The following is a 24543-nucleotide window of genomic DNA, read 5'->3' on the forward strand; positions in this document are numbered from 1 at the left end:
CTACTTTTCAAAATTATTATTATGTTGATGCCAATACTTTTTACTTTTACTGAAGTACAACAAAATATTCTGGAGAAATTCTACAAAAAAAATCGATTAAATACTCAACGCAGGGTGGACCTGGGATGCAAAGAAATAAAGAGGCCATAAAAATGAACTAATTTCTCCAAGAACCTGGAGAAATGGAAAAAAAGTGGAGGGGGGAAAGAAATGGGGTTCGTTTGATTTGTGACTCATCAACATGCAATGACATCACCGAGGAGAGGAGAGGAGAGGGTCAGTGCAGTCACCGGACAAAAACACACTCACGATATACAGCGTACATTCACACACACGACACAGCGCACACACATAAACAATAACACACACACACACACACACACACACACACACACACACACACACACACACACACACGCACACGTGTGTGTGTGTGTGTGTGTGTGTGTGTGTGCGTAAAGGCCTCAATCAGTGGAGTGGCGTAGCATTGGGCCTTCGTCCCTCCTGATGTCATGTGTGTTCCATCAGCACACTGAAGGTCATATATCTACAGGTATATGGCCTGGACTCAACACTCACATATGGTTCTCCATACACACTGTGATGCCTCAGCGTGCCAAAGGTTTGGCGTGTGTGTGTGTGTGTGTGTGTGTGTGTGTGTGTGTGTGTGTGTATATTTACATGTACGTATGTGTTTGCAGGTCTATGTATGTGTGCATGTGTCTACATTATAATGTGTGTGTCTTCGAATGATTTTGTGTGTATGTGTTTGTGTTGTGTGTGTGTGTGTGTGTGTGTGTGTGTGTGTGTGTGTGTGTGTGTGTGTGTGTGTGTGTGTGTGTGTGTGTGTGTGTGTGTGTGTGTGTGTGTGTGTGTGTGTGTGTGTGTGTGTGTGCGTGCGTGCGTGCGTGTGTGTATTTCCTACCGTCCAGTGTCCAGTGTGAAGGTGTCAGGGTGCAGAGCGGTCAGCCAGTGTAGATCAGGGTGGGGGTCTGGTGGTGGTGGTGGGGGGGTGCAGTCCTTCATTGAAGCACTCACAAACGTCCTGCACAACACACAACAACACAACACACAACAACACACCACACAACAACACACAGTGAGGATGAGCTGTCTGTCTGTCCGTCTGTATTGCCCCTCAGCCAGTCTGTCAGTGACATATTATATGGTCTCTGCCCGGTGGAAACCTCTCTGTCCAAAACAGTTACTTTTCAGGATTCAAATAACAAATAATTTGCAAAAGTAGCAGATCTACAAGCTCAAAACGCGGCGTGAAGCAACATGTTTCGAGCTTGTGGATCTGCTACTTTTGATCCTTTTGTCTGACACTGTGCAAGGTTATGATAGTTTTGGATTTTTCATTATAGTTTAGGTTCGTTTTGACTTTTTTTCTAATTCAGTTAGTAAAAACTCAACAAAAGATACCATTAAAAATATATATATATTCAGTTACTGTTGGACAATCAACGAGAAAAACTAAAATGAAAGGCATGTTGTCTATAATTTCAGTTTGTTTCATTCAGTTTTCTAAAAACACAATACAGTTTCAGTTAGTTATCTTTTTTTTTATTCTAGTTTTTATTTAGTTCAGTTAACCCATTGAGACCTGAGGCGATTCTACATGTCGCCTAAATCTCAACAGTTTTCTGAAAAACATATGTTTCTATATCAGTGGTGCTCAATCTTTTTCATGTCAAGGACCCCCAAAATGATATGTATTTGGCCGCGGACCCCCATCAAAATATCTTGTTCCAGGGACCCCCCAGAAGAAAAGATTTGAGTTAAAAATGTTCGCTTTAAAAATATATATATTCAAAGATTTGCACTCATTTTCGCGATTTTTCAAAAATAGCCCAAAGTGTAACATAATGCTTTTTAGCTCAAATCTAAAAATGACACAGTTCCAGGTCTTAATGGGTTAAAACTAAAAATATTTTCCAATTTTAGTTTTCGTTATTTCGTTACTTTTCGTTAACTTTAATAACCCTGTGCTGATCAAGTAGGGCCTTATTTTACGAAAAAACACACAAACAAACAGACAGCAACGAATCTAAAGTGATACTTACCCATGCAGCATCTCCAGGGGCGCCGCGACGACCACCATCACAGCCAGGAGCTGCTGACAGAGGCTGTGGATCTGGGCCGGCCAGTCACCACCTCCTCCTCCTTCTTCTCCTCCTCCTCCAGAGGTCACGGCTGTGAGCTCTGTGACCTTTGGGTGCCAGGGAGCGGCGGTGCCCAGCAGGGCCTCTGGACTGTCACACACGCTCCACATCAGCTGCTCCACGTACAGCAGCACCGCCGTGATGTCACACCTGGGAGGGACAGACACACAGGAAGCTATAAGCGGGGGCGACTGTATTATTATACACCTGGAAACAGGAGGTAGAGTACACTTTGGTACAGACAGCAATTAGGCTCTTTAACAGTGGCGGAAAAAGCACTTACATTTTTTTACTTAAGTAAAAGTATCAATACTGTAATGTAGAAATACTCTGTTACAAGTAAAAGTCTTTTGAAAATGGCAGATCTACAAGCTCACGATGCGTCTCATCGTGACGAAGTAAAAGTATTGGAAATTGGAAATATTCAAGTAAAGTACAAATACCTCAAAATTGTACTTAAGTACAGTACTTAAATAATGCACTTAATTACTTTCCAGCACTGCTCTTTAACTCCATGACTAATAGTTTTAGTTGTAGGTATCTATGGGTCTACAGAATGTGCAATAACAAAGGATCATTATTATTCCCAGTGACATCTTTTAATGCTTTATATGCTTATTCATAATACATTTTATATTCGTCTTCTCTCAGTTTTAATCTGTGCCCCCCTCTTTTTGTGATGTGTTCTTAACTAACCTTGATGTATGCCTGTATATGAGCTATATGGGATATCTGAATTTCCCTTCGAGAATCAATAACGTCAGTGACATCAGTCACAAACTTAAAACTAACCCTTTTCATGGCATACTTTTGGCCAAAACAGCCAGTCTAAGTCTGTGGTTCTCAAAGTGGGGACCGGGGACCCCCTGGGGTCCTTGAGATGGTTCCAGGGGGTCCCCAGCAAAATGATTGATTGTTTGGAACCAAATGGACCCTTATGTGGCAGTAACTCTGAGAGTGTACAAATGGAGCCAAATGGACCCTTAGGTGGGAGTAACTCTGAGAGTGTACAAATGTACACTCTCAGAGTCATGGTGGTCCGTGGTCTAATGCAGGGGTTCTAAAAGTGGGGTCCGGGGACCCCCAGGGCCCTATATGCATCAGTTATTTTCTAAAAATCTCAACATTCTTTGAAATTGTTTTAATATTTTTGACATTTCTAACACCACAAATCTTGTATGGGGGCTCCTTGGCCCAAGATATAATCAGATGGGGGTCCGCGGTCAAATACACATTGATTTGGGGGTCCTTGACATGGAAATGTTTGAGAACCACTGGTCTAAGTAATGACACCATGTTATATGACGTAATGATCATCATCACATGATGCTGTACGTCTCAACGTGATTTTGCAAACTTCTTGGCGACAGATCAAGCTGCCTGTCAGCAACTTCCTGTGATAATTAGTTGGCTGGGAGAGACGGTAATGACAGAAGTGTGCAGAGAGGGAGAGAGAGAGAGAGAGAGAGAGAGAGAGAGAGAGAGAGAGAGAGAGAGAGAGAGAGAGAGAGAGAGAGAGACTAAACAGAGCATCCCTATATTCCCAACGGTGACATCATCACCACCAACAGAGTCCAATAGAGAGACACAGAGAGAGAAACAGATGACAGACAGACAGACAGACCTCATTAGAGCACTGGTTCTCAAACGTTTTCATGTCAAGGAAAATGTATGTATATGTATTTGGCCGTGGACCATCATCTGAAAAATGTTTTGTGCCAGGGACCCCCAGAAGAGAAGATTTGCGTCGAGCTCGTAGATCAAAGTTACTACAGAGGGGGCCGCCAAATCTTATTTTTTTTACATGAACCGCTTGAACCCTATAGCATCTCTATTCTGGTGGGAACATTCGCATAAAATAGCAGATATACAAGCTCACAGCGTGTCACTTTGTGCCGCGCTGCAAGCTTGGACATCTGCTATTTTTAAGAAACAATTTGAAAAATATCAGAGTTTGAATTGTTGTTGAATTGTTTTTAACACAAATCTTCTGTTCCGGGGTTCCCTGGCACAAAACCCTTTCAGATGGGGGGGTCGCGGCCACATACATATACATTTGGGGGTCCTAGACTTAGAAAAGGTTTGAGAACCACTGTCTTGAACAGAATGTGACCATCATCATCATCACGGCGCGATGTAACATTACCACGGTCCAATCAGGACGGAGCGCCGTCATCACATGGTCAGCCTCCTCCCCTCCCAGCCAATCAGGACGGAGCGCCATCATCACATGGTCAGCCTCCCCTCCCAGTCAGTTTACAGCTGCAGAGCGCTGCAGTGTAACTGCTGGCTTTTCATTTCAACCATTAAAGTCCTCCCTTCCACGTTTAAATGCCCATAAAACTGTCTCCTCGCTGCGCTGAGGAGAACTGTTTATCATCCTCAGACTCCCTCGTTCTTTATCTCTTATCTCTCTCTCTCACTCTCTCTCTCAGAGAGAGAGAGAGAGAGAGAGAGAGAGAGAGAGAGAGAGAGAGAGAGAGAGAGAGAGGTGAAGTAGACATTTGGTACTCATGTTGGGATTATATCCTCGTATCTTCATGTTTCTCTTTTTTCGTAAATGAATGCCCTACTCGATCATACACACAGTGTCACACAAAAGTAGTCAAAATTGTGTTGCATCGCGACGCATTGTGAGCTTGTAAACCGGCTATTTTCACTTGTTTTTTAATAATGATAAAGAAGGAATCATTTTGTACATAGAAGGTTTCCACTCGACAGCAACAATATATTGAACTTCATGGGTCAGTTTTGACGAGCGGCTTTATGCTCTAGTCCAGTCTACACAGCAGTGGTTTTCAAACTTTTTGTGCCCAAATATATATACAGTATATGCCTCTGGAAAACAAGGAAAACACATGCATGTAAATTATTATTGCAAACATTATTGCAGTAATAATAATGTGTGGTTGTCATAAAATCCCAACTACATCTGGACTTGTCTCACAGCAGGCTGTTTGGAAAGGAAAACACTGACTGTACATACACTACAGTAAGTGCTATTGCAGACACAGGCTCCTAGAACAGTGCTTCTCAAACATTTTCATGTCAAGGACCCCCAAATTGATGTATTTGCTGGGGACCTCTTTCTGAATTGTTTTTTCTTTATGACAAGTTGGACTGATATAGCACTATAAACATACAGACCGATTTGTGACTATCTCTACAAAGACAAGGCCTCAGGTCCAATAGAGACACAGAGAGAGAAACAGATAACAGACAGACAAACAGACAGACAGACCTCTATGAGCACTGGTTCTCAAACCTTTTCATGTCAAGGATGTATTTGGCCGTGGACCATCATCTGAAAAATGCTTTGTGCCAGGGACCCTCAGAAGAGACGATTTGTGTAGAGCTTGTAGCTCCAGGTAGGGAAACACTGCTATTAGGCCGTACATGCACCCCCACACCTTGTGTCTTACAATGTGGAAGGACATACCCACACTCTCTCCCATGGGTGCTTGGGCGTGCACAAATGCACACACACATTCAACACTTCATGCATCTCTACATAATGAGAAAGGACTGCAATGGAAATAATTGTACAATGTACATGTTATTTTACCAATAAAGAGGTCAAAGTCAACATGTTGGACTACCTCCAAACAGACACCCCCCCCTCTTGTGATCTTTCCACCCCCCAAGGGCCGTACACGTACATGCACCCCACACCATAACCCTAACAGTGATACATTGTGCTATTGTTACTTTTACTCAACACACTGAGTGCCACTGAGATTTATTATTATTTATTTATTTTTCCACGTGGGGCGCTCTAACGCAACTTTGGAATGATTCACAGAGCTTGAAAGAAGGAGAGGACGGAAGAGGATCCATGCCAAAAAAAAACAACCTCCCATCCGGCCGCATCCATTATAATTATTTTTTTCCTTGAGAAAAAGCTTCATATCTCCATTTATTTTTTAACGTGGTGGAAACGAGACGTTTTCGATGGGCGATCACTCTGCAATGGCGGATCGCGTTAGAAATATTATTGTTCCAGGCGAAAGTCGGGACCCTCCACCATCGTGCACGCAGCCTTTGTTTACATCCGCGTCCTCGTCGTGGAGTCTACAGCCGTAAACAGCGCGGCGTAAATGGTAAGAATGCCATCACTAGATGTACCCTGTTTTAATAAACCTCTGGCACCGAATGTGTTAAGTACACAATCAGAGTAGTACTTCTTCCACCACTGCATGTGTGTATGGGTGTCTGAGAGTGTGTTTATTATGTGCTAACGCTACAGGTCCAGGACTCTGTGTATTAGGGAGTCGGGACCCACTCGGAGCCCCGTGGAGCAGGACCAGACGGTGAGGGGATGAGGGATGGATGGAGGAGGTGCAGGGGAGCAGGGAGAGAACGGTGTGGGGATAGAATGTTCTCGCGACCCATAAAAATGGGTCTGTGACCCAAGAATGGATCCTATAACTGCTTGCCGACAGACTAAATGAGGCTTTAAGCTGATATGTACCACAGAGTGGCGGAGTTCAGAATAAACGGGCCATTATATTATTACCTGATCTGTAGGTGTCTCTTGTAGGAGGGCGTGGCCCCGGCGTATCTTTGCACCAGCAGCTGGAGCGTCTCACAGAGCACCTGTCCCAGCACCGCCCGGGCCCCCCGGCCCGGCAGCACCGCCCACATGTCACTGCGCAGCCCCGCCAGGAAGTACCACCACATCTGTACTGAGAAGGAACAGCGCTCGCCCTGAGGGGAGGAGAGAGGGAGGGAGAGGGAGGGAGAGAAGGGAGAAAAAATATATTAAGAGGAGAGAAAAAAGGGTCAGGAAGGAAACAAAGAAAGTGAGTGAGTGGGGGTGAGGTTATGATATCGTCTCTGTCGGGTGGAAACCTCATATGTCCAAATTTGTTACGTTTCCCGGATTCAAATTCAAAAGCATCAAAAGTAGCAGATCTCCAAGCTCTAAACGTGTCGCTTCGCGCCACGTTTAGAGCTTGTAGATCTGCTACTTTTGATGCTTTTGTGTGATGCTGTAGTGTGATTTTTGATTGATTGATTGGTTTATTTCGAACACTGTTAAAAGACAAAAATAAATACATAAAATAGACATAATACACTTAAAATAAGAAAATAATATCTATAAAAATATGAAAACAAATACATGTTGTACTCTGGGGTGTTCTAAAAGGCCATAGGATGAAGTTAAAAACGTATCTAGTCCTATCCCTTATTGCTCAACGATCTAATACTATTTCGAAATACAATTTCTGAAATCTATGTAATGAAAATACTATGAAGACACAAACAGAAACAAAAACAGAACAAACAGAACAAAAGATCAAGAAGTGCGTTAATTTACGAAAAACCACAAAAAGTTAGAATATGGAGATAAGAGGTTCCTTCCCCAGACGGCGACGATATGAATGATATGTTGTGATATGAAGATCTGGAGTGCAAAGAAAACACAGAGCAACACACAGAGGAGAAGGAGAGGTAAAAATAGAATGAGAGAGAGATAGAGAGGAAACCACGGAGGAGTGGATGAAGGAGTGGAGACAGAGACAGGTCTGTCTGAGCCACCTGCACTCTGCACCTGGACTCATCTCACCCCCCTCCCCTGCTGAGAGGCGCTGCTTTAAAGTTCGCATCTGGGGAACGCATGACGCGCACGCACACACACACACACGCGCGCACACGCACTCACGTACGCACGCACGCACGCACGCACGCAAACACACACACACACAGTCGAGGAGGAAGACTATAACATCACAGAGTAAAGTAGAGAGAGAGAGAGAGAGAGAGAGAGAGAGAGAGAGAGAGAGAGAGAGAGAGGGGGGGAGAGAGAGAGGGGGAGAGGGAGAGGGAGAGGGAGAGGGAGAGGGAGGGAGAGAGAGAGAGGGAGAGAGAGAGAGAGAGAGAGAGAGAGAGGGAGAGGGGGAGCGTCCATTATCCTGGCATCCTGTGGTTTTAATTGCTCTCAGACAGAACTGAGTGCGTTCGGCTCGGTTTAGCCGGTGTCATAAAGAACGCACATAATTAGCCTCACGCTGAACCTCCGACAGGCCGACAAGGCCGCCTCCACAACGCACAGTTTTCCGCGCGCGCGCGCGCGTGTGTGTGTGTGTGTGTGTGTGTGTGTGTGTGTGTGTGTGTGTGTGTGTGTGTGTGTGAATGAGGGAGGAAGATGGTGACGCCCGCCAACAATCTTTCCTCAAAAACTTCCTCCTCTGCCTTTTTCTCATTTTCCTGTCGCTTTCACCTCGTCTAGCCCGTACAACTTGAACCACTTGAACCGTCTGTACTTAGTAAACCTGGCCTTAAGTTGGCTCTTTATACGCTAGCATTCCCTATTCTGGTCTACAAGTAGATGGGCTGTGTTCGGCGTGTGTGGAGGGAAATACTAGAGGATCTAGTAGGCCTATAGAGCCCTGGGCGACCTCGGTCTTCTAAGTGTGTGGGGTAGTGGTTCAAAATCTCAAAAGCATTCGCAGCCTTTCGGCTGCCGGGTTAAAGGGGAAGACCACTCATTTTCAACATTGAACTATGTCTTTAATACACCTTAGAGCTGTTGAGCACCTTAGAACTTTTGGCTCCGACCCCTCAGCCAAAAGTACACCCTGCGTATGTCACTGATCACATGATCTCAATCAATTATCCAGTTCTAGGCAACATAGAGGGGGGGGGCTTTTTTCTTATTTCCACACAACAGCTCTGAGGTTTATTAAAGACATAGTTCAATGTTGAAAATGAGTGGTCTTCCCCTTTAAGAGGTCAGATGGGTGGTCCGGATCTAAGAAGCCTCTTATCTCTATATTCTAACTTTTTCTGTTTTTGGCAAATTAACGTCCTACTTGATGATACTACAGCATCACACGAAAGCATCAAAACTTGAAGCGACGTGTTTTGAGCTTGTAGATCTGCTAATTGATTGATTTATTGATTGAATACTTTATTAGCAGTTAAAAAAAAAAAGCACAGGACAGTACAGTTCAATACAAGGTCTGCTAATAGGATTGTAAACCCAAGAAAGCCTAACAAGAAAGCTTGTTTCCATTGGGGTCCTTTGTACTCAATTAATTGAAACATTTAATGACAGAGACGGTTGTAAGTAGTTATTAAGCTGCCCTCTGGAGTATACGTAATTTAGAGATCTGTGTTGGACGGAGAGCGTGACCGAGCTGTGTGTGTGTGTGTGTGTGTGTGTGTGTCCGGGGGATTAGACCTTACATCCTTTCTGCCGCTGGTCTGGACAGAACCAACCCCAGACCTGGATCCTGGACCACCCCTAGACCACCTAGAGGAGCCGTGGGTGTCCACCGTTTCCTGCCTCATTCTAAAAAGCTGTTATACAGCGGTCCAAAAACATCAGCAACAAAAAAAAAACAACGTAAAAGTGTTTGCGAATATTTCACATTAAACAATTAATTTGGGGATGCCTCAGGGCGCGTCAGTAGCCGAGTGTCGAAGTGTCCCTATATGAGCAAGACACTTTTTAACCCCTTCTCCTCCCTGAGGCGCTGCCCCTGTAAAGCACACTGCTCCTTGGAAGTCATATTTTATTCTTCCTCGTACAAACAGCTCATATTTTACCTCACATTGCTTAAGATTACAAACTCAAGTGAAGCACCTTACACATTTTACGGTATCATTTGTCCATTTTGGAGAACTCTCGTCCTTGGCAAACTCCCCCCCCCCACTCCCCCCTCTCTCTCTCGCTCTCTTTCTTTGTTTCTTTTCATCCCCACCACCAACCAACGCACCTCCCGCTCCGCTTGAGTAAATGTACTTTAGTTACTTTTCCAACCAGCCGCTCTTTGAGAAAGGAACATCTGGGACGTTTGTGCGCTATGCAGCAGCAGCCCCTCAGGGGCCTCTGGGGGATCCAGCTGTCTGCAGTCTGCACCGGGGCCTGTGTCTGGGAAAAACAGTGCAAGGCAAGGGGGCCCCCCGAAATGTCCCGTACTTTCATGCCCTTAAACCAACCGAACCCCCACTTCCCCCTCTCCCCTCTCTCTCTCTCTCTCTCTTGTCCCAGCTGCCTGGCGTTTGCCCCCTTTTTTTTCTCTATTCCTCCTTCCTTAGGTCACAGAGGTTAGACAGACCTGCTGTGTGCAGGTGTATGTGTGTGTGTGTGTGTGTGTGTGTGTGTGTGTGTGTGTGTGTGTGTGTGTGTGTGTGTGTGTGTGTGTGTGTGGTGCACGTGTCTCCTCTGTGCATGCACAGTACAGTCAGTGACATGTGGTTTGTTGGTGGGCCTCCTCAGACTTGTCAGGCTGTCAGTCAGGCATGGCTTCTCTGTCTGGTTCTGTCTCTTCCCATCCCAGGGTTGTGGGCTCTGACACGGCTCAGGGCTGCTTTGTTTTCCGGTCCAGACAGACCCTGACTCTCACAACGTTTGTAATTCTTCCTTTTTGTAAAATATTCATTCAACAGACACATCTGTGTCGCCGACACATGAATATAGTTCTTGGCCGACTATGAATGAAATACTCCATGTGAAATAATGACGGTGAATCAACGTTTGAGTTGACCTTGGCTGCTATGCCTGCCCCCTCTCTTCAGAAAGCAAGAAAAAGAGATCTAAAAACATTTATTCTCTGTATTCTGGCATTAGTGGCAGTTAAATAATAATAGTGATAAATAATTACTTTTCATTTGTTAAATGTACGGTGAAAAAATAAGTTTTATTTAAATATCAGTTTGTGTCATGAGTACATTCACACAGAACGTAAATATTATGTGGGTATAAAGCGACGTAATCTTTATCGGAACCAGGGTGATTTTTATTAGCTTTCAGAACCGTGAATAAAGACATCAGCCTGTATGAAAACTACACAAAAAACGCCATAAATAGTTTTGATATTATAGTAATAATTAGGGGTGTCACGATTCACTTACCTCACGATTCGATTCAAAATCGATTCCTAGGGTGCCGATTCGATTAAAATTGCGATTCTGCGATTAATTGATATTCGATTCGATTCTGCGATTTATTGCGATTTTCTAGGGTGCCGATTCGATTAAAATTGCGATTCTGCGATTTATTGCGATTTTCTAGGGTGCCGATTCGATTAAAATTGCGATTCTGCGATTAATTGATATTCGATTCTGCGATTTATTGCGATTTTATAAAAAAAATAAAAAAAATAAATAAATAAATAAATAAATAAATAAATAAAAATAAAAAAATGTTTAAAAAATCGATTTTTAAAATCGTGGCATTAAGAATCGCGATTTATTCATGAATCGATTTTTTTTGACAGCCCTAGTAATAATAGTTGATTATAAAAAATCTATTGTGTCGATTCGTTGATATAAAAAAAAACACAAATTATTTTAAAAATGGGGGGCTTCTGGAGTATTCAATTAAGCGATAGAATACTCACTAAGAAAACAATTGATAGTTGATAGCGGCTCCACTTTACCTCATAGAAGGGCTTGGGGTCGGCCCAGTGATGGCTCTCTGCGTCCTGCAGGATGCAGGTGGCACACACCTGGACGCAGTAGCTGGTCAGCTGCTCTCTGAGAGCCTCGGCCATCTCCTGGTACCTCTGGACGGGCAGCAAGGTCAGCGGTCTGCACAGGAAGCATTATTAGCATTATTAGCATTATTTATAGGGCCCTGTGTTGATTTCGTCGACTACCTTTTTTTTTACTGACGAAAACAAAAGAAAAACAAAAGAAAAAGGAAGCAGCAATGACTAAAACTAAGACTACAAATATTGACAATTTCGTCAACAAATAAAAACTAGACTAAAATGTTAGTGATGGACTAGTGGAGATGAGGTCCAGTAGAACTAAACGACAAGTCATTTTATGTGTAGTTGCGCTGGGGTGTTGCGCTCTGAAAATAGCCGATCTACAAGCTCTTTAGTTTTAGTTACCGTGAGCTGTGTTTTCTTTTTCTGTTGTTTTTCAATCTTCAAATCCTACAATCTCTTAAAAACAGCGTGAGATTCCTTTTTGTTATTAGCGCGGTAGTTCCTGGCCAAACAGGAAACTGGTGCAGTAGTTCCTGGCCAAACAGGAAACCGGTGCATTTCCGTTTCCGTTTTCCGGCCGGATGACGTCATTTTCGCGGGAAAGGCTCACGAGCCACCTGTTGTGAAACATTTGCCACTCACAAAAGATATACAATTTAACTTTAGTTTTGTTGAAAAAGTTACCTAGTATTACTTTAAGTAATAAACTGTAATATGTTTTCCACCACTGCTACCATACACACATATCTTGGCCGTACCTTTCGTGGTCACTCATTCTCAATGTTTTTTTTGGTCTCTTGATTTATGAAGATAAGGTTGAGAACGGGTGAAGTGCTCTTTTGAATTAGCCGAAAGCATGTGGTGTGGTGGGGGGGTGGGGGGGGGGCATTTCAGAAGGGGTTGCAGACAGTAGGAGGCAGTTTACGAGCGGGGGGGACATGCGCTACAGGTGTTGCAGTACCGGAGGGCCGCAGAATAAGGGGGAGCAGGGGGCATTATAGGGGGGTCCCAAAAATGCCTTTTGAAGGGGAGGGGGGCAAAAGTTAAAGGCGTATATTATGGGGTCGATAAAACCACAATGTGGACGTCATTAGCACCTGTCAGTCATTGTTGGGGATGAAGCGAGAGAGGCGAGGTTGAGATGGTTCAGACATGTGAGGAGGATGCTGAAGATGGAACTAGTGCCAGGTGCAGTGGTGGAAAGTAACTAAGTACATTCACTTAAGTACTGTACTTAAGTAAAATTTTGAGGTATTTGTACCTTACTTGAGTATTTCCAATTTCCAATACTTTTACTTCTACTCCATTACATCTCGTATCCAAATATTGTACTTTTACTCCACTACAATTATTTGAAAACTTTAGTTACTAGTGACTTTGCAGATATAAATTATTACATTATAAAACATACATTAACCACATTAGACCTATTTTATACCTAGGCTATTTTCAAACATTTGTACTTTTACTTTTGGTGCTTTTAGTATATTTTGATGCCAATACTTTCGTACTTTCACTCAAGTACATTTTGAATTCCAGACTTGTACTTGTTAAGTATTTCTATATTGCAGTATTGATACTTTTACTTAGGTAAAAAATTTGAGTACTTTTTCCACCACTGGCCAGGTGAGAGGAGAGGAGGAGAAGGCCAAAGAGGAGGTTTATGTGATGCGGTGAGAGACGACATGCAGGTGGCTGGAGTCACCGAGGAAGACGCATGAAAACATGAACCAGATGGAAACTTTTGACCCGTCATGTGGTGACCCCCCCCCCCCCCCCCCCGATGGGAATAATTAGCCGAAAGAAAACTAAATGTAATTGTTGCTCTCCTTCAGAACCCCTCCCTCTCGATACAAAGCAATTTCCGCAATTTTTAAAACATTCTGTATTGTTGGTATACAACTGTGCTTCTCTGTATCTCAGAGAGTTATGGGGTTCCGGGGGCCTAATGCATACCAAACTGGAGAGTTTTTTTTTAATTTAGAGGTATGATCAGTTGTACGTTCTTTCCCTACTCTTCTCAATCCTTGTTCACCTTTTCACTCTGAAAAGCCTGAAAATAGCAGCATGTTGAAATCAGTGTCATGTCATTTATATATTGATACTGATTTTAACATGCTGATCTTTCACTTCCCCTCTCAACCCTTGTTCACCTCTTCACTCTCTCTCTCTCTCTCTCTCTCTCTCTCTCTCTCTGTCTGTCTGTCTGTCTGTCTGTCTGTCTGTCTGTCTGTCTGTCTGTCTGTCTGTCTGTCTGTCTGTCTGTCTCTCTCTCTACCTGTCTCTCTCTCTCTCTCTACCTGTCTGTGTCTCTCTCTCTCTTTCTCTGTCTCTGTGTCTCTCCCTACCTCCCTCTCTCTCTCTCCCTCCCTCCATCTCTACCTCTACCCCCCTCCCTCCCTCTCTCTCTCTCTCTCTCTCTGTGTCTCTCTCTCCATCCCTCTCTCTCTTCACCTCTTGACTCTTCAGTTGGACAGGGCCCTGTGTTGTGTTGCGTCTGAGCAGAGCTCCTGAACAGAATGTCTCCCACAGACATCCATCCCAGGTCTTTTACAGCTCCATTCTGGTGCTTTTAGTACGTCTGGCACACGGAGCCGCACACACACACACACACACACACACACACACACACACACACACACACACACACACACACACACACACACACACACACACACACACACACACACACACACACACACACACACACACACACACACACACACACACACACACACACACACACACACACAACCCTCCCCGGACCAGCAACAATAAATCCAACAAATAGTGTGTTTCGCAGTGAAACACAGCTGTTTCCATTGCTCCTTTGGTGTCATTCTAAGGTGTAAATCTTTTTACGCGCACGGAGACGGCGATATTTTTCCGTTATATTATGAAACTAAATGGAATGGAATACAATTATGGCCATGTGGAGTTATATCGTCTCTGTCTGGGTGGAAACCTCATATGATCCAAAACTGTTACTTTTCAGGATTCAAATTTACAATTTACAATTTTGAGGTACTTTTACTTTACTGGAGTATTTCCAATTTTCAATCATTTTAATAATAATAATAATTTAACTTCTACTCCACTACATCTCAGAGGCAAACATTGTACTTTTAATCCACTACAATTATTTGAAAACGTTTAGTTACTAGTTACTTTGTAGATTTTTATTGTTATTACAAAACATACATAAAACACTTCAGCCCTGTATGTACTTCGCCCATTTGAAAATCTACAAGCTCAGAATGCGTCGCGTTGTGACGCATTGTGAGCTTGTAGATCGGCTATTTTCAAAAGATTTTTATACATTTCATTCATTTGAAAACTTGTGAAATTGGACATTCTGCATAATGAGTACTTTTACTTTTGTACTTTCAGTACATTTTGATACGAATACGTTTGTACTTTTACTCAAGTAAATTTTGAATTACGGACTTGAGTGTTTCTACATTGCAGTATCGATACTTTTACTCAAGTAAATTTTGAATTACGGACTTGAGTGTTTCTACATTGCAGTATCGATACTTTTACTTAGGTAAAAAAAAAATAGTACTTTTTCCACCACTGTCAAAAATAGCAGAAGTAGCAGATCTACAAGCTCAAAACACGTCACCTCGCACCGCGTTTCGAGCTTGTAGATCTGCTACTTTTGATGCTTTTGTGTGATGCTGTAGTATGATCAAGTAGGGCGCTAATTTACAAAAAAAACACAAAAAAAGTTATTCATATGGAGATAAGAGGTTTCTGCCCCGACAGCAACGATATATTTGGGTAAGTTGCCAACCAACAGGGGGGTTTAATTTTGTAGAGAATTTGTTTTCCGTTACGTCTCATGGTGTTTCCGTGCGTTGCACACGCTAAGAGATAAAACATTTGTCACGTCCTCGCCAGCAGTTCATCCTGTGACTCCTCCAGAAGCCAGGAGTGCATTTAACACGTTACAAGTTTACTGTCATTATAGCGCAATTGAGTAGCTTATGCAGTAAACACTGTATATTAAGGTCTGGTCTATAATGCATTATGTAAGAACATTTATAATGCATTATAATCTGCCTATAATGCATTATAGACCTGACCTTAACTCTGTGAGTGCCATTGATGTCATGTGACGTCATTTAAAAATACAACGCTTCAGTGCCATTGATCTATAGACGTGTCATTTGGCGTTTTCAGTGATTGCGATAGAGGGCGCTCTTCCGCAACCTATGAGCGACCCTAGGACTCCCGAAGAAGAGTACACATTATCAGATTTATTCACCTGTTTCCTAGGCTGTGTGTTTTCCACTTCCTGTCGATTTCATTGGATATCATTGGTCATCTGACCAGTTTCATTGGATTTCATTGGATCAAATCGACAGGAAGTGAAAAACACACAGCCTAGCCTTTCGTTTCCCAGATTACAGAAAACAAGCTATATTCAACTGCAGATAACCTTTTTCGGATGAAAGAAGAGACTCTCGTCTTTTCCCCAAAGACATCTGGTGTTTACTGTACATCGTCATTGGATTTTCTTTTTTCTTTTCTGTGGGTCTCCAAAAATGTGTTAAAACGCTGGCACTGGCGAATTAAATAATTAATTAATTTCTGGCACTGAATGAGGAAATATATAGTCTTACAACAAGTATTATCATTTTATTTATATCAATATCATTTATTCTATTTCCACTTTAAAACATTAAGACCTGGAACTGTGTCATTTTTTGATTTGAGCTAAAAAGCATTATTTTACACTTTGGGCTATTCAAAAATAGCAGATATACAAGCTCATAGCGCGGCACCGAGTGCCGCGCTACGACCTTGTAGATCTGCTATTTTTGAAAATTTGTGAAAATGTGTGCAAATCTTTGAAAATATATATTTTTTAAAGCGAACATTTTTAATTCAAATCTTTGCTTCATGGGACCCTGGAACAAAATATTTTGATGGGGGTCTGCGTCCAAATACATATCATTTTGGGGGTCCTTGATATGAAAAAGATTGAGCACCACTGATATAGAAACATACGTTTTTCAGAATACTGTTGAGATTTAGGAGAATCGGCTTCAGGTCTCAATGGGTTAAAACATGTGGGTGGAATGTCTTTCTTTTCCTTCCAGCCTGGCAGTGTATGGGGAATTCGGGAATTGGCATAACGACTACATTGGGAGAAAAATATGGGGGAATAAAAACTATTGGCAACTCTAAATAAATAAAATGTATTACAAATAATATCAGACAGTTACAGCTCATTCAGAAAGCAGCTGCTAGAGTTCTAACTGGAACTATAAGAGAGCTGAACACACATCTCTGCACTGGTTTCCAGTGAGTCATAGGATTGACTTTAAAACAGGGTCTCCATTAGCGGTACAGTAGGTCATAAAGGGAGGGGTCTAGTAACTGCTCCCCGGGGTCAAACCAAACACGGTGAGGCTGCGTTGTTACTGTATGCCAGTTATTATGCCACACATCGATGTTACTCTGTATGCCAGTTAACCCATTTAGACCGGGAACGCATCTGTGTCATTTTAGATTTTTTAGCTATAACCATAATTTGTATACTTTGGCTATTCAAAAATAGCAGATCTACAATTTCGTAGCACTAAGAGCTTGTAGATCTGCTATTTAAAAAAAAAACATGAACATTTCGTGCAAATCTTTGAATATATATATATATTTTTTTTAACATTTTTTACTCAAATCTTTGCTTTTCTTTGGGGGGGGGGGTCCCTGGAACAACACATTTTGATGGGGATCGGCGGCCAAAATCATATAAATGGGGGTCCTTGACAAGAAAAAGTGTGAGCACCACTGACATAGCAACTGATATACCGTAGTTTTTTCTGAAAAATCTAAAAAACGAATTTTCACTATTTTTGTAAAATAGCAGATCTACAAGCTCAGAGCACGGCACTCTGTGCCGCGCTCTGAGCTTGTATATCTGCTTGTATATCTGCTTGTATATCTAGCTTGTATCTAGCTTGTATATAACACATACTGTAGTTGTTAGAGATCTGTGGCCTGCATGCGCCAACTCTGAATAGTTTGAAATCCAGATTCCAGACTCAAACATTTTTATGTTCTACACTATAACATTAAACAGTTTACACATAATAATGAATTTTAAGGTGTGTATTGGTGGATACAATGGAGTATATTGTGCTGTGGGCCAAAAGGGACGCACGCCCACAAATAATAACCACAGGTTTTTATGTGATGAAGTAAACTAAACTTTTTTTTGTTTTTGGCTGCCATTTTGGTCCAGTTTTTTGATGTATAGAGAATTGCTTCGATAGGACAGAGTTATGTACCTGTCAAAGCATTGTCTAAACTTACGATCAAGAGTGTTTGACTGGGGGTCCCCCTGGGGGTGTGTGTGCGTGTGCGTGCGTGCGTGTGTGCGTGTGCGTGTGTGTGTGTGTGTGTGTGTGTGTGTGTGTGTGTAAAGGAGCAACACTGTAAATCTGAATGACGGAGGTTCGTGCCGGTCGGAGCCGGGACGTAGTCTATAAGCACTTGACCAGGGGGTTCAATCCCACATGCTATGAGTATAAAATGTTCTTACACAATATAATACTCAATATAGTATTTTTTTTATTCCTCAATTTTATTATGCTTTTAAATGCCTTTCATGTCTTTGAATGTGTGCGCACTTTGAATCCAGGGACGTCACAGGCTCTCAGAAGGTGGGGGGGATGGACTTTCGGTGGACTATACCCCATAATTTACACTTTGGCTATTCAAAAATAGCAGATCTACATGCTCTACATGCTACATGGTTACTTTATTTCGGTTTTAGGGTTAGGGTTAGGTTATTTAATTCTTATTTTTGCCTGATTTCACCGATTTATTGTCAAAAAATATATATATATTTTATTTTTTCAAAAAGTGGGGGGTATGAAATCACGGATCTGTGAGAGTGAGGATGTCGCGTCGTACACACAGTGAATGGCTGTGACGCCCCTGTTTGAATCGCCTTAGTGTAGGAAATGTGCTATACAAATAGATGTGCCTCAACATAGAAAACACACATGCACTCAGACACATGTAAAGAAAATGCTCCTCTCTAATAATGTATGTGATTCTTTTCTTTTATCTTTTTTTATAATTTTTCACCCAGTGCCAATTGCCTAAGCTGCCAGCCTGGGGAGAGCTCCGAACTGAGCTCATGCTTCCTTCATTGCATGAGGAGTGAGCAGACCGCTTCTTATCACCTGGCAGGGGGGGGTTACCCGGTAGGATATTGGAAACTAATAAAACCAACCCACACGCACGCACGCACGCACGCACGCACTCACACACACACACACACACACACACACACACACACACACACACACACACACACACACACACACACACACACACACACACACACACACACACACACACACACACACACACACACACACACACACACACCCACAAGAAACCCCCACAGCCCTTCTAACTTACACCCTAGCCTTGGTAGCGGTGTGGTCCCTCAGCCTGTGGTGGTAGTGGACCAGGCGCTGGTGGACGTGGATGCAGGAGGCCAGCAGGGCCGGCAGGTCCCTCAGGGGGTCCCTGGAGGAGGGCACCTCCAGGGCCCGGTGCTCCAGGCGCTCCAGCAGGGAGCAGGTCGCCCGGCCGCACGCCTCCACGAAGCTGCAGCGCACCTCCAGGACAGGAGAGGAGCTGCAGGCCACAGCCAGGGGGAGGAGGCCGTCCAGTTCACCCATGATGGTACCGCAGAACTGAAAGAGGGGAGAGGAGAGGAGATCTTTTTTATTTAATTATTTTTTTATTATGGAAGTACATAGTTACAGTACAGATGTACAATTTATATTCCCTTTTTTTTGCCCCCCCCCCCCCCCTTTATCTCTGTATACATATGTATATACCCCCAAAAAATAACACTAAGAACAATAGCAAAGTAATTATCAGTATCAGTGTGTGTCGTTCTTTAGGTGAATTAGACATTGTTAAGAAAGCTGTTGAAGCACAACAAGAAAAAACTAAATGAATAAAGATAACAAGTAAGACGCGCGAACGCTGGAAGCGAACGCAGCTCGAAAATATAGTATATTTACAGACTTTGTGTGTGTGTGTGTTTGTGTTTTGACTGTAGCTGCACTCTGGCGCACTCTGTTGGCCGCACCCAGGCAGTGCACTGCACACAGACACACACACAAGCCGAGCAGACTTTCATAGTAAGCTCCACTTGGGCGGATCCTTCCGCATTCGCAATTACGACTGTTGACTACAGAGATACAGCCCACCCAACCCTCCCTCCCCAGTCGCACCTCAGTTGTCCCCATGCCCGGGCGATGGGAACAGCGGTGCAGACTCCAAAAGGAGTCCTCCTCCTAGGAGTAGTGCTTGTAACTTTCTAGCATTACGCCTAACGAGCACAGAGATATAGCTTAATGAACGTGTGATTACGTTGGGACGGTCGTGTGCCAATTGAGCAGCCACTGTGATTATGAGATCCACAGTTCGAAGCAGAGAGGATATATTTTAACATCTTAAAACATCAGTAGTAAAATACGATACGATATTACTTAATTAACAAGTCTCACTGAAATTTGTCTTGTGACTCAGCAGCCATGGATGCAACACATAATACACACACTTGACATAACACACAGAAACTAAGCAAAACTAATTACAGTACATACAGAAAACATGAAGAAAAGAGCAATGTCCACCATTCAGCCTACCCCGCCCCGGCCAGATTCTAGATTAAGCCTCAAAATCGACTGATGGACAAATAAGGACCTCTTTAGTCTGATCTTGTTGTATTTTGGAACGAAGTATCTCCTTCCTGAAGGCAGCAACCTATATTCCCCATTCAAAACATGGCTAGCGTTTGAAGTGATATTCCTTGCCAATCTTAGTAAGATATAAAACATAAATAGGGAGATGCATACAATCCACTTACTGTACATGAACTTAAATTATAGTATTATACTCACAATATACAAACAGTAACATCCATGTCTTAAAGCTGCAATCCGTGACAGGGAACGAACAATATAGAGTTATGGAGAGAGAGAGAGAGAGGGATTCTAACCCGCGACACGCTGTCAGGTTGCATCAGCAGCCTACAGTAGGTGCCCGGACCGCTACACCAGCCATACGGGCCACTCATTTTTAATTTGAATCCTGAAAAGTAACAGTTTTGGACATATGAGGTTTCCACCTCGACAGAGACGAAATATAGGTTCAAAGAAAGGTCAGAGAGAGTGAAAGACAGAGAGAGAGAGAGAGAGAGAGAGAGAGAGAGAGAGAGAGAGAGAGAGAGAGAGAGAGACGTTGGCGGTAGTCGTCTGCGTTCAGAAGACCTGTAGCACTGCACCGCACGCACGCACGCACGCACGCACGCACGCACGCACGCACGCACGCACGCACGCACGCACGCACGCACACACACACACACACACACACACACACACACACACACACACACACACACACACACACACACACACACACACACACACACACACACACACACACACACACACACACACACACACACACACACACACACACACACACACACAGCTCAGCCCCACAACAAGCAGCACTTATCTCACTTTCACACTATTTGTCCCGGAGAACCTCCCACAGGGACCCTACTACCCTAAGCTCTCTAGGGGGGCTGCATGGGAGACACAGACACACACTAATCTCTCTCAAGACAGATTCTGCTAACAGCTAGAGTCTGTGTCAGGCACCACTGCCCTTAACATGTAGTGTTGTTGTTGTTAGTAGGAATAAACACAGAAGCACATGGGAGGAAGTGGACTAAGAAAGGGGAGGAGCCAAATTGAGTTGCTGTTTCTACACAAAAAAAGAGGAGGTGGTTCCCCCAGAGGCAAAACCTTTTTATTTTTACCGAATGGGTTCCCAGATTGCGCACGCAAACGCACACACACACACACACACACATACACGCACACGCGCACTTACATGCGCATGCTGCATGCTTGTATATTGAAGTCAGAGAGTGACAGTGGAGTTACCATGAACAAGGACAATTAGCGGAGCATTGCCTTGCTCAGGGGCACTACAGGGTTCAGTAATAGACTCCCTGCACTTGGCGTTCGCACCCTCAGTCGGTATCTGCAGTTTGAGCGGCCCTTTGTTGTGGTGGTGGGCCGTGGGACAGGATTGTGTCTGTTTCCAGTCTGCCAGGCATGGTTCCAAATCCTCTCTTCAAAAACACCTCCTCCCTCACATCACAGTAACCTTGAAACCATTAACCTATTAGACCTGAGGCCAATTTTAAAAACTTTTTTGAAATAAATCATGTTGCTTAAATATTTTATTTAGTTTAGAAATAGTCAATCTTTTACTAAAGGGGGGACAACACCCGACGCAGGTTGATGATGTAATTTGTCCATGTGTGGTCCAGCAATTCTAATGTATTAAGGCATATTTGGCTTATTAGCCAGGGATCCTTTTTAGTATGTGAATCCGAATAGTTCTTCTCTGTGAGCTGATGGATCACTGTGAGTGTTACAGAGCTGTCTGTCTGTGTCTGAATGGACAGGAGATCTCTCTCTCTCTCTCTCTCTCACTCTCTCTCTCTCCTCTCTTTCTCAGCTAAGCTCCTTAACGACTTCATGCAGTCAGATATTGACTTGATTGTCCAACCGGGGCCACTATCTGTTCTCAGGCCTGTTTTAGCCCCACCGGAGCGCCCTTCCCCCTTTTATAGAGGGAAAAAAGTAGCGTGAGTGAGATTGTAAGGTTGTCAATCGTGTCCACACCACGTCGAGTGTTGACACGATTGACAACCTTACGATCTCCCTCCATCGAACGGTATAACGTCGAAGACAAGATCCTCTATGAGATCTAGCCGTAATGGAGTGCAGGAATGACTCCGTGAGCTCAGTATAACCTGTAAATGTGAATGATTGATTGATCTTTTGGAACGTGTATTGAGTTTTTCCCTCTGTTGAAAAATGGAAACTGGCCCTTTTTTCTTTTTTCGCTCACAGGACCAAACTGGTAGTAGCTCCTGAGAGAGTCTGAGAAATATATCGTCTCTGTCGGGTAGAAACCTCATATGTCTAAAATCAGTGATGGAAAGTAACAAAGTACATTTACTTATGTAGTACTGTACTTAAATACAATTTTGAGGTATTCGTACTTTACTTGATTATTTCCAATTTCCAATAGTTTTCTATTCCACTACATCCCAGAGGCAAATATTGTACTTTTACTCCACTACTACATTATTTGCAAACTTAGTTACTTGAGTTAGATTTAGATTATTATTACAAAACATAAGTTAACCACTTCAGCCGTATACATTTCGGCCATTTGAAAATAGCAGATCTACAAGCTCGCAATGCGTCACGATGCGATGCATTGCGAGCTTGTAGATCTGCTATTTTCAAAAGATATTTATACATTTGAAAACTTGAAATGGGACATTCTGCATAATGACTACTTTTACTTTTTGTACTTTAAGTACATTTACTTATGTACTTTTACTCAAGTACATTTTAAATTCCGGACTTTTACTTGTAACAGAGTACTTCTACATTGCCGTATTGATACTTTCACTTAAGTAAAAAAAATTGAGTACTTTTTCCACCACTGTCCAAAACCTTTCAGGATTCCAAAACAGCAAAGAGTATACAGTAGCAGATCTACAAGCTCGAAAAGCGGCACGAGCTTGTAGATCTACTTTACAGTTGATGCTTTTGTGTGATGCTGCAGTATGATCAAGTATAGGGCGTTAATTTAACACAAAAAGTGAAGAATATGGAGATAAGAGGTTTCTGCCCGGACAGCAGTGATATGGTGGTATACCTGATCCTGTTTTATGGCTTTATGATCAGCCGGGGTTCATAACTCACTTGTATAGGTGTGTAAATTTTAAGGGCTGAACTCACACACACATGTGACTCTTTGGCACCTGGTCAGATCCTCTGCCATGATTCTCCTCCAGCTGTCAATGGGAAAGCACAAGGTGCTGCTGCACGTGTGTGTATACGTGTTTGTGTGTGTGTGTGTGTGTGTGTGTGTGTGTGTGTGTGTGTGTGTGTGTGTGTGTGTGTGTGTGTGTGTGTGTGTGTGTGTGTGTGTGTGTGTGTGTGTGTGTGTGTGTGTGTGTGTGTGTGTGTGCAGTAAATATACAGATTACAGGCTCATGTGTGGAAGGGGACAAGTACCAGGTGAAATTCTGTTAAGTCTCGGCATAAACAAGTAGCCAGGTTTTGTATTAAAGGGATACTTCACCCAAAACAAATATTTTTTTCCTATCTATCAGTCACCCCATGGAGACTTGAATTCATGGATATTTGTTTGTTTTTGTCGCATTCCTAAGCCAATAATTTGATAACCAGCGGGCTAGTAGGCAGCGGTTCCGGTAGGAGACACAAAGGAGACTCTTTGTGTCTCCTACCGGGACCGCTGCCGGTCAGTAAAATTATTGGCTCAAACATAAAAATATCCATGAATTCAAGTCTCCATGGGGTGACTAATCGATAGGAAAAAAAGTCATTTTGGGGGTGAACTATCCCTTTAACACATTTTCTGTGCTTCACATTTTCTGTGAAGCAACAGATACAGTATATGTACCGCCTAAATTGTCTGACTTCCCTTTAGACATACATTATAAAAGTATTATGTGCAGTGTAGTCAAGCTGACAGTATGCAGGAGGTCGTCCACGGCTAGAATGACCCATAGAAAATGATCTGTATGTATGTATGAGTCCTGAAGCTGCATGTCATTCAACAACATGCACCTGGCTGACAATAAAAGGTTGCCATCTAAACCAACATGATGGATGTCAGTGGTATAAAGTTACTCAAGTACATTCACTCAAGTACTGTACTTGAGTAACATTTTGAGGTACTTTTACTTATACTCCACTACATCTCGGAGGCAAATATTGTGCTTTTACTCCACTACAATTATTTGAAAACCTTAGTTACTAGTT

At 42.9% G+C, this 24543-nt stretch overlaps 1 protein-coding gene across 1 annotated transcript in view; it reads right to left on the bottom strand.

Annotated features, from left to right (window-relative positions):
- Window positions 1-24543, bottom strand: part of kiaa0825 (KIAA0825 ortholog) — a gene marked incomplete at its 3' end in the record, with an annotated part of 226214 nt that overhangs the window by 142177 nt on the left and 59494 nt on the right. The window contains exons 11-15 of the mRNA XM_084055537.1: window positions 19055-19335; window positions 11555-11705; window positions 6682-6872; window positions 2067-2315; window positions 926-1045 (exon numbers count right to left, since the gene is read on the bottom strand). Of these exons, the coding sequence (XP_083911663.1) occupies window positions 926-1045; window positions 2067-2315; window positions 6682-6872; window positions 11555-11705; window positions 19055-19335 (992 nt within the window). The remainder of the gene's footprint in view (window positions 1-925; window positions 1046-2066; window positions 2316-6681; window positions 6873-11554; window positions 11706-19054; window positions 19336-24543) is intronic.

The sequence above is a fragment of the Gymnoscopelus microlampas genome (genome assembly GCF_963454915.1).
Source record: "Gymnoscopelus microlampas genome assembly, chromosome: 4".
Classification (NCBI taxonomy): Eukaryota; Metazoa; Chordata; class Actinopteri; order Myctophiformes; family Myctophidae; genus Gymnoscopelus; species Gymnoscopelus microlampas.